General features: G+C 47.9%; 2 protein-coding genes across 4 annotated transcripts; both read left to right on the top strand.

Annotated features, from left to right (window-relative positions):
• LOC109746069 (putative disease resistance protein At3g14460) lies at positions 1–4,742 on the top strand. Of its 2 annotated transcripts, none has more exons than XM_020305182.4 (3): positions 1–490; positions 917–4,229; positions 4,326–4,742. In XM_020305182.4, exon 2 carries the CDS (start codon positions 943–945, stop codon positions 4,219–4,221), a length of 3,279 nt encoding a protein of 1,092 aa, XP_020160771.1. In that variant the 5' UTR covers positions 1–490; positions 917–942; the 3' UTR covers positions 4,222–4,229; positions 4,326–4,742. The 2 variants fall into 2 exon arrangements, with proteins under 2 accessions (XP_020160771.1, XP_040251222.1); XM_040395288.3 differs by having other exon boundaries at positions 51–490; positions 4,317–4,742.
• Positions 4,743–5,285: 543 nt separating this feature from the next.
• Positions 5,286–9,824, top strand: LOC109746065 (sucrose synthase 7). 2 transcript variants are annotated; one of them, XM_073505587.1, is made up of 17 exons: positions 5,286–5,612; positions 5,745–5,877; positions 5,970–6,124; positions 6,239–6,431; positions 6,522–6,640; positions 6,730–6,946; positions 7,026–7,121; positions 7,198–7,374; positions 7,456–7,572; positions 7,665–7,831; positions 7,923–8,147; positions 8,229–8,550; positions 8,624–8,868; positions 8,965–9,103; positions 9,201–9,275; positions 9,425–9,448; positions 9,544–9,824. In XM_073505587.1, the coding sequence occupies exons 1-17, from the start codon at positions 5,512–5,514 to the stop codon at positions 9,604–9,606; spliced, it is 2,568 nt and encodes an 855-aa protein (XP_073361688.1). In that variant the 5' UTR covers positions 5,286–5,511; the 3' UTR covers positions 9,607–9,824. The 2 variants fall into 2 exon arrangements, with proteins under 2 accessions (XP_073361688.1, XP_020160766.1); XM_020305177.4 differs by having other exon boundaries at positions 5,288–5,612; positions 9,201–9,310.
• Positions 9,825–10,315: the final 491 nt, after the last annotated feature.

The raw sequence follows: 10,315 nt of genomic DNA, 5'->3' as shown, positions 1-10,315 counted from the left end.
GTTGCTGTCCATTGGTGTTAGCTGATTACAAAAATAGCCTGCCCAATTCTGCCCCTCACACTCTTGTGATATCCAACCAATGTCCCTGCGAAGCTCAGGAGCCTCCCATCCATGGCACCCAATTTGTACCACAGCAGTCTTCCAGGGGCCTGGAGGAGAGAAGGGAGATGTGACAGGTTGTTTGCGCCCATCCATGGCCCTGTTGTGTTGTCACCCACCAGAAGAAGAATGGAGCTTCTGTCTGTCTGTCTGGATCGGAGGATTTTGAGCTGCGAGGGGTGGAGAAATTAGGGGGAGGAAAGCGTGGTGGATCCATTTAGAGGCGCGCTCCCTCTTTTGGCTGGGTTCCTTGGGAAAGCAGGGAGGGGAGGAGGGTGGTGGCCATTGAGGTGGTGGCCGTCGCCGCCCTTCCCTTGGCTCCCCGCCTTCCTCTTCCGCCTCCTCCTCTTGCTCCAATAATCCTCCCATCCTCAGCAATCTTCTTCAAGAGGTAATCATCTATCAATCAATCAGTCAATCCATCCATCAATCGAGGAGCAGTTTGCCAGTTACTTGTTGTGCTTAGTTCCAGCTCCTGATCTGATAGATGAATTTTGTTCTTTCCTTTTTGTTCGCATGTTGATTCCGGTGATTAGTTGCGTAGTAATTGAAGAGGATCTCCCTGTGTCCAGATGCTAATTTCCGTTTCCTGTGCCGGCTGGATTTGATCCTCAAATCGAATCGAAATAAATGGGGGAAAGAATCTCTCTTTAATTTTTTTTATTTTTATTTTTTGCAAAAGGAAAGAATCTCTGCAAATCAATCGATTATCCGTGCATCCAATTAGCCCCGTAATCGCCGTTCATAGGATCCAATTTTATTATTCCCGCGCGCTGACGCAAAAAAAATTCACATTTCGTGGTCGTTGCTGTTGAAGGTCTGCGCAAGAAAGGGGATCCGTCCATGGCGGTGGTGCTGGACTCGTACGTGAAGCGGTGCGCGGCGGCGCTGGAGGAGTTCGCGGGGCAGGAGGCCTGCGGCGCGCTCGGCATCCGGGACAACGTGCGGGGCCTGCTGGGCACGCTGGCGCGCATCGACGCCGTCGTCTCCCACGAGGAGCGGCGCCGGGTGCTCAGCTCCCGGGTGGACGCCTGGGTGGTGCTGCTCAAGGACGTCATGTACGAGGTGGACGACGTGCTGGACGTCTGCGCAGCCGAGGGCGCCAAGATCCTCGCCGACGACCACCCGCCCGCCCCCAAGGTGCGCTGCGCCTTCATGTTCTCCTGCTTCCGCTACTCGGGGCCCCAGAAGTTCCACCACGAGATCGGCTTCACCATCCGGGACATCGACATCCGGCTCCGGGAGATCGAGGACGAGATGCCGCCGCTCCCCGCCGCCGGGGCGTCCCCGCGCCCCGGGGGCGCCAGGAGGGATTGGTTCACCAGTGAAATGTCCAAGAGCTGCCACGACGACGTGGTGAAGCCTCGCGCCGCGGTGGGGACGCAGGTCCACAAGTCCGTGGCCGGCCTCGTGCCGAGGTTGCTCAGGGAGGGCAAGAAGAAGGTGGACGTCTTCGCCGTCGTCGGCGCCGTGGGGATCGGCAAGACCACGCTTGCCAGGGAGATATTCACCGACGAGAGGATGACTGAAAACTTCCCCATCTGCGTGTGGGTGAAGATGTCGAAGGATCTGTCCGAGGCAGCTTTCTTGAAGAAGATCATCGCCGGCGCCGGTGTAAATGCTGGGGACACAGAGAACAAGGAGGACCTCCTCGGCCTCCTCAGCTCTGCTCTTTCAAAGAGGTTTCTCATCGTCTTGGATGACCTGGACAGCCCGGGTATATGGGACGATCTGCTGAAAGATCCACTGGGAGACGGCGTGGCAAGGGGCAGAATACTGGTCACGACACGGGACGAGGAGGTGGCGGCAGGCTTGAAGGCAGTCGTCCACCGCGTCGACAAAATGGATGCAGAGAACAGCTGGGCGTTACTGCACGAGCAGGTCTTCCTGGAATCCGATTCAGAGGAGGTCCAAGCGCTGGAGGATGTCGGGATGAAGATCGCGGAGAAATGCGAGGGCCATCCTCTGGCAATCAAGGTCATCGCAGGTGTCCTGAGGTCGAGAGGCACGAGCAAGGCCGAGTGGGAGATGGTCCTGAAAAGCGACGCTTGGTCGATGCGGCCGTTGCTTCAGCAGGTGCCACAGGCTCTCTACTTGAGCTATGTTGATCTGCCTTCTGAACTCAAGGAGTGCTTCCTCCATTCCTCTCTGTACCCAGAAGACTGCCCCGTTCGACGCTTTGATCTCGTGCGGCACTGGATTGCCGAAGGCCTTGTCAAGCCCAGAGAGAACAAGGAACTGGAAGAGTCTGCTGAAGAGTACTATCTGGAATTGATAGGCAGAAACTTGTTACAGCCTGATCCTGACAATCTTGACCAGTGCTGGATGACACATGATCTCCTACGATCTCTTGCCCGCTTCCTGATAACAGATGAGAGCATCTTAATTGACGGTCAGGAGAGATCGAGCATGGGCTCGTTGTCCTCATTGTCAAAGCCTCGGCATCTTGCATTGTGTAACATGGAGAACAGCTTGGAGGATCCGATTTCAGTGAAGCAGCAGATGAGCCTAAGGTCACTGATGCTCTTCAACAGCCCGAATGTCAGAGTGATAGACAATCTTCTTCTCGAGTCAGCCACGTGCTTGCGTGTCTTGGACTTGAGCAACACAGCAATAGAGGCTCTCCCAAAATCCGTCGGCACCTTGCGACATCTGAGGTACCTCAATCTTGACGGGACTCAGCTCAGCGACCTACCCTCCTCCGTCGGCTTTCTCGTAAATTTGCAGACCTTGAGCCTTGAAGGCTGTCAAAGATTGCAGAAACTCCCTTGGTCCATCAGTGAATTGCAAGAGCTTAGAAGCCTTTGTCTCGAGGGAACCTCCCTACGCTATGTGCCAAAAGGTGTGGGTGAACTCAAGCATCTTAACCATCTATCTGGTCTGATCATTGGTCAGGACAACAATGATCCTGAGGGCTGTGACTTGATTCACCTTAGAGCCATGTCTGAATTGAGGTACCTTCAGATAGAGAGACTTGATAGGGCTACTTCTGGGGCTTCTGCACTCGCAAACAAGCCATTCCTGAAGGTTCTACACCTGTCTGAGCAAGCAGCATTAATTGAAGAAGAAGAGAATGATGAAGAGCAGGAGAACCAAGAGGGCGCAGAGAAAGAAGAAAAGGACGGACATGAAGTAAAAAATGCTCAGTGGATTAGAGATGATTCAGCTAAAGTGAGTGAAAAGATATGGAATGAGCTCACCCCACCCAATAGCGTCGAGAAGCTGGTAATCAAGAACTACCAAGGTCAAAAGTTTCCGAACTGGATGGCGGGTCCCAAGCTAAGCACCTCCTTCCCTGCCCTTGCCTTCCTTGATCTTGACAACTGCATGTCATGCACCACTCTGCCTGCCCTTGGCCGCCTGAAACAGCTCAAGTCTCTGGAAATCTCAAATGCAGACTCCATTGTCGCCATCGGTTCTGAATTCCTCGGCACCACTGTGATGTCACAAGCCATCTCATTCCCCAAGCTTCAGGTTTTGAAGCTAAGAAACATGAAGAATCTGGAAGACTGGTCCTTAAGTGTGGAAGAGAGCCAGACATTGCTGCCCTGTCTCAAGTCACTGCACATACAGTTCTGCCCTAAACTCAAAGCTCTGCCGGAAGGTCTGAAGGACGCTGCTCTGTGCGACCTTCGTGTTGAGGGTGCACATTGCCTTACAGAGATAAAGGACCTGCCAAAACTATCTGATGAACTCTATCTGAAAGATAACAGGGCGCTTCTGAGGATCTCCAACCTACCCGCACTCAAGTCACTCACCATCGACGACTGCGCGAAGCTGAAGCACGTGTCGGGCCTCGACACGCTGCAGCATCTCAGGCTTGTGTTCCCCCCATCCACGGAGACATACTATTTCGAGGAGTTGGTCATCTTCTGGAACATCGCGTTCCCACGGTGGCTGGAGCTGCTGATCCGTTTGCAGGCCAATGGCCTGCGTCGATTCGAGCTGCAGTGTGCACTCCCTTTACTCAGGAGCTGCCTGGAGGGTGGGAAGAACTGGCACGTTGTGCAGCAGATCCCTGAGGTGCGCATCACAAGCACCGATGGCAACAAGTACATAAGGTACAGCAAGGCCCGCCGCATCTACGAGACGAATGCTCAGTGTGAAGAGAAGTCTACCTAAAAATCTTGGTATGCTGTCTTCTCCACTTTTCAGTACTTGTGAAGTTGTCATCTTATCCTTAATCTCTCGAGTGATACGGTTTAATATGGTTTAAGTACTTGCAGGAGTACTTGGCAGCTGTTTGGTAGACATGTTCGGTCCGACCGTCCCTACTGCTCCAGGAGATGTCGTGGTTTACATCAGGGAGTCGTCGTGTTGTTACTAGAAAAGGTTTGATGAGGCCTGAGGAATGAGTACTGTATTTTTGGCGAATCAGACAGCAGATGGTCTCCCCCCCCCCCCCCCCCCCCCCCGTTTCTCAGTACTGAACTTGGCTTAACTCCTTCACCAATACTTGATGTGTGATTCTTCTCCGTTTCCTGGTTCTGGCGATTTGTAAATTGTAAACATTGAGCTTGATGGATTTTGATGAGTGTAAAGTATTGCCACTTGTGTACATGGATTTGTTTTTTTCTTTTCGTGTCAGAATGTTTTCTATCAAACATGTATATTTATGTATTTGGCAAACTTATGTGCGCAAATTTCGTGATTATCCTGAAATTGGATTCTCTCAATTTGCTGAATAACTTGAAAGGAGATGGATGCTACAATCTCTCGAAATTTGTATTCTGATTAACGAAAAAAAAATTGCTTGTATATCTCTCTTTGATGCTATTGAGTTTTCGAAATAAAGAGCTCAGCTCATGTATCTCTTTTTTTTCATTTGATGCTCTGGAGTTCGCTTTTTGGCATTGAGATTGCAACAAGGTGATCCCTGGTCTTTTGCTTCATATCAGTAGCCAGCAATCTGCTGTGCATCTTCTGAAAGTTTAAGGAAGCTTAACCCAAGCTCCAAGAGAGAATATGCTTTGATTGCCTTTTGTGATCTTCTGAAAGTTCTTGGCCTAGTGTGGATATCCAATGGCAAAAAGTTTACCTAGTGCCTCACGTTTGGGCGTCAAACAAAACTGCTGGCATAGGGATAAGAAATGGTGACAAGTCACGAGGAATCTTACAGTGTCATGATGTAATGCCGCCTTTCTTGCCTTGTGTGTTTCTTTGGAATAACTTCTCCCAGGTGTTGTGCTTTCTCCTTCCAGCTTAGCATCATCTACCTTGCATTTCCAGCCATGTCCAGAGAAAATAAATGTTTCTCCATGGAGGGAGGTTTTGTGCCCTCTCCTATAAATTGTTGTCCATCAGCACCCAGACAATCACAATCTTCTCCACAACATAATTTCTTAGTTGCTTCTCCCAAAATAGTTGTTGGATCTTCTCCACCCAGTTTATCAAGCCTGGTAGTCTTCCACCATGGCCTCCAAGCTCAGCTTCAAGAGAATGGACAGCATTGCTGAAACCATGCCTGATGCGCTACAACAAAGCCGGTACCAGATGAAGAGGTGCTTTCAAAGGTAATATAAACCAAACTTGGAGTGTGTGCTTTAATACATGTAGTGAGTTCTTTATGCCATGCATTGCATCAAGAAATATTTGCTGCTGTGGAAGCCATGTCATCCTGAAATCTGGGACGAAAAATGCTTCAGGTATGTATCGAAGGGCAGAAGGCTGTTGAAGAACCAGCAGCTCGTGGAGGAGCTGGAAAAATCACTAGATGACAAAGCTGAGAAGGAAAAGCTTGTTGAAGGCTTTCTCGGTTACATTATTTGTTCGACGCAGGTTATTTTTGCTTTAAAATGACCAATTCTCTTATGTAGCTAGAATTTTGGTAGGATGGAACATATTAACTTGAATAACCTGTATGTTTGCAGGAAGCAGTAGTGCTACCACCGTTCGTTGCATTCGCTGTCAGAATGAATCCTGGCATCTGGGAATATGTCAAAGTTCACTCTGATGATCTGTCCGTCGAGGGAATCACTCCGTCAGAGTACCTGAAGTTCAAAGAGACCTTATATGATGAGAAATGGTATGTCTTACTTTTACCAAATATCATGTGAGTTTTGACATGGATCAGAGAGGTAATTTAATTCTAGATGAGTAAAATCATCTGAAAAATATGGTCTGTTCATGTGAATTTCAGGGCCAAGGATGACAATTCATTGGAAGTTGATTTTGGTGCTCTTGACCTCTCAACACCTCATCTGACGCTGCCCTCGTCCATAGGGAATGGGATGCAGTTTGTCTCCAAATTCATGTCTTCAAAGTTGAATGACAAGCCTGAAAGCATGAAGCCGTTGCTAGACTATTTGCTCACCCTGAATTACCGCGGCGAGGTAAAGAGTTCAGTCATCCATATCACAGAGACTATCAGAAGATCAGAAGTAACGGACTGATTGAACTTGTATATCCTTATGAACATGCAGAAACTGATGGTTAACGACACAATCGACTCAGTGGACAAGCTTCAGACAGCGCTGCTCCTCGCAGAAGTTTTTGTCAGCGGGCTGCCTAAATTCACACCATATTTGAAATTTGAACAGAGGTGATGTGCTGCCATATTAAGTAGACATATAATCCATGGTGCAGAAATATGCAACTATGCCTAACGTTTCTTCACGGATTGTGTTGCAGATTTCAGGAGTGGGGGTTGGAGAAAGGATGGGGTGAAAATGCCGAGAGGTGCAAGGAGACTCTGAATTTCCTATCTGAAGTGCTCCAGGCACCAGATCCTATCAACATGGAGAAGTTCTTCAGCAGGGTTCCATCCATATTTAACATTGTCGTCTTCTCTATCCATGGTTACTTTGGCCAAGAGAAGGTTCTAGGATTGCCAGACACCGGCGGTCAGGTATCGATATTAGCAAATAATAGGAGATAATATTCTGATCAGGGTATCATATTCTGAAGGCATGGTTTTTCTGTGACAGGTTGTTTACATCCTGGACCAAGTCAGGTCCATGGAAGAGGAGCTGGTGCAAAGAATCAAGCAGCAGGGTTTGCATATAACACCAAAGATTCTTGTGGTAAGGCCGTGATCCTAGCCATTCCTGCTATGTCATTTGTAGAACTGCTAAACTAATGGCTACTATTGCGCCGCAGCTAACAAGACTGATACCAGATTCCAAAGGCACAAAATGTAATGTGGAGCTCGAACCGGTTGAAAATACAAAATATTCACAAATACTCCGTGTGCCATTCAAGACTGAAGACGGGAAAGATTTGCGCCAGTGGGTGTCCCGGTTTGACATTTACCCGTACCTAGAGAGATATACTCAGGTTTGCCAGCTGCGAATTATTAATTATCAGCACTCTCATGTTAGTGATATTCAGTAAAATTTCATCCTGGCATGATTTCAGGATGCTTCTGCCAAAATTCTTGACATTCTAGAGGGCAAACCAGACTTGATCATTGGCAACTACACTGACGGCAACTTGGTGGCATCCCTCATGTCGAGCAAACTAGGCGTAACACAGGTGAAAAAATATCTAATCAAATAGGATTCCTCAAGATTTCTTATACCACCAACCACAGTTGATATGACATCCCTAAGTGCTCCTTCTGACAGGGAACAATTGCACATGCTCTCGAGAAGACAAAGTATGAGAACTCAGATGCTAAGTGGAGAGAGCTGGACCAAAAATACCACTTCTCCTGCCAATTTACTGCCGATATGATTGCCATGAATACTACTGACTTTATCATCACTAGCACATACCAAGAAATTGCTGGGAGGTCAGTAGAATGAATACTACTGTAACTTCAGTGCTCTAACAGCGCTCGAGTACTTGCACCTAGAAACTTCTAACATTGACATATTGTGCAGCAAGGAGAAGCCTGGTCAATATGAACACCACTATGCATTCACAATGCCCGGTCTTTGCCGCTTCGCCACGGGCATCAATGTCTTTGATCCGAAGTTCAACATTGCTGCACCTGGTGCCGATCAGTCCGTCTACTTCCCCTACACACAGAAGCAGAAGCGGCTGACAGGCTTACACCCACAGATTGAGGAGTTACTGTACAGCAAGGAGGATACAGACGAACACATGTAAGTCAAGTCCCTTGGGAACACACATACTTTTGTTTGATCAGACAAAGTTGCTAACTGTTGTAATGCTACCAAATTCAGAGGGTATCTGGCAGACAAAAATAAGCCAATCATCTTCTCGATGGCAAGGCTAGACAAGGTGAAGAACATCACTGGACTAGTGGAGTGGTATGGCCAGAACAAGAAGGTCAGGGACCTTGTGAACCTCGTCGTCGTCGCAGGCCTCCTGAATGCTGCGCAGTCCAAGGACCGAGAAGAGATAGACGAGATCAACAAGATGCACAATTTGATTGACAAGTACCAGCTGAAAGGACAGATCCGGTGGATCAAGGCTCAGACTGACCGTGTCCGTAACGGCGAGCTGTACCGTTACATTGCAGATACAAAGGGTGCATTTGTTCAGGTATACCTCACTCTACCCTTTTCTTTCTTGATTAAATCAACTCTAACCTCACAATACATATCTCTGGTTTCAGCCTGCACTCTACGAAGCATTTGGGCTAACAGTCATCGAGGCGATGAACTGCGGGCTTCCAACCTTCGCGACAAACCAGGGAGGGCCAGCGGAGATCATTGTCGATGGCGTCTCGGGTTTCCACATAAACCCGATGAACGGCAGGGAGGCTGGCACCAAGATTGCAGACTTCTTCCAGAAGTGCAAGGAAGACCCAAGCTACTGGAACAAGGTGTCCACTGCTGGACTTCAGCGCATCTACGAATGGTAGGCGCCTACTCTTGCCCAGCCTCATGAATGGCAGGCACCAATCTTGCTACCACCTGGTGTGAAAATCTAACCGTGTACTATTCATGATGGCAGCTACACATGGAAGATATACGCGACTAAAGTGCTGAACATGGGATCGATGTATGGCTTCTGGAGGACTCTGAACAAGGAGGAGAGAGCGGCCAAACAGCGGTACCTGCAGATGTTCTACAATCTTCAGTACAGGAACCTGGTGAGTTCACGATCCGCGGTGCATCTTCAGTACATAAACACAATGCAACCAAGAGCATGTCTGATCAAATGACCACAACGTCTTTTCTTTCATTCAGGTGAAGACTGTCCCTAGAATAGGGGAGCAGCCCCCGAGGACCACAGCCTCGACCTCGACAGCAGGCGCTGCGGTGGTGCGTGACGAGATTATAGTGAGGCCGAAAGAAAGGCAAGTGTGCGCGCTCTTACGAAATTTACTCAAGAGAGACCGGGAAGCGACTGACTGACTGACTAAACCATTTGTTGTTTGGTATTTTGGGGGGCGCTGCTGCTGCTGCTGCAGAAAGCCGCGGAACCGGATCCAGAGGTTAGTGTTTGGTTCTACCTCCCAGCAGTGAAAACAACGGTGATTGTGTTAATGGCTTTATGCTGATCTTTGATTATGTTTTCTTGTGTGCTCAGGATGATGACCAGCCTACTCGGGCCGAAGCGGCGTGCAAACAAATGATCAGAACAGCTACATGATGAGCCATGACTGTGTTCTGAAGAAAAATGTTCTCTGCTCCGTTCGTTCTGTCAGTACCAGAGTGTGAAGTGATTGGTGTTGAGGATTGGGATTTTTTTAATTGTGTTCGTTGTTGATAAATTGGAAACATGTAACAAAGATGAAATTGCCCATGGCAGCAAGTGTGTCTCCCCGACTGGAATTAAATATCTTATAAAAACTTACATGAGATTTGAAAGGGCTGTGTGCAATCTTTATCTGCTCCACATCAGCACACCAACTTACAGAATATGGTGCATTGTGTTTCTCTTGGTAGAACTTGCTTTGTTTCACCATTGCCTCCACTCATACTGTGTGAACCAGCTTGATGCAACAATAAAAATGGTGTTATTTGGTCTTAAAAAGACTTGTGTCTTTGAATGTTGTAATATTTGAAAAACAAACCCATTCATTTCTCGTTGCGAAGTCTACATTCATAAAATGAAAATTATATCATGGGAATGCACACACGCTTCTCTTCAAGCACAAATGTTGTAAAACTTTCAACTTGTTTCTCTCATATTTTTAGAAAACATATAAAAATGCTAGATCTTCGGCACTTTGCTGTAACGTCACATGCAATTCTATAATAAAATAGAAGTTCTTGATAAAATATGCTCAAAGAGGCTCAAATGATGACCAGAGTTCACCAGTTTACCTTCTCAATTCTTGATGCAAAATAGTTGTATC

This window comes from Aegilops tauschii, chromosome 7, assembly GCF_002575655.3.
Source record: "Aegilops tauschii subsp. strangulata cultivar AL8/78 chromosome 7, Aet v6.0, whole genome shotgun sequence".
In the NCBI taxonomy this organism is placed as follows: Eukaryota; Viridiplantae; Streptophyta; class Magnoliopsida; order Poales; family Poaceae; genus Aegilops; species Aegilops tauschii.
The sequence above is the reverse complement of the archived record's forward strand: the minus strand, read 5'-3'. Positions and strand labels throughout refer to the sequence as shown.

Excerpts from the sequence above, each read along its gene's own strand:
- LOC109746069 (XM_020305182.4), top strand. The coding sequence starts at position 943 with ATGGCGGTGGTGCTGGACTCGTACGTGAAGCGGTGCGCGGCGGCGCTG.
- LOC109746065 (XM_020305177.4), top strand. The coding sequence starts at position 5,512 with ATGGCCTCCAAGCTCAGCTTCAAGAGAATGGACAGCATTGCTGAAACC. Across the intron at positions 6,432-6,521 it reads CCCTGAATTACCGCGGCGAG|AAACTGATGGTTAACGACAC; the intron begins GTAAAGAGTTCA and ends ATGAACATGCAG. Across the intron at positions 8,148-8,228 it reads GAGGATACAGACGAACACAT|AGGGTATCTGGCAGACAAAA; the intron begins GTAAGTCAAGTC and ends TACCAAATTCAG.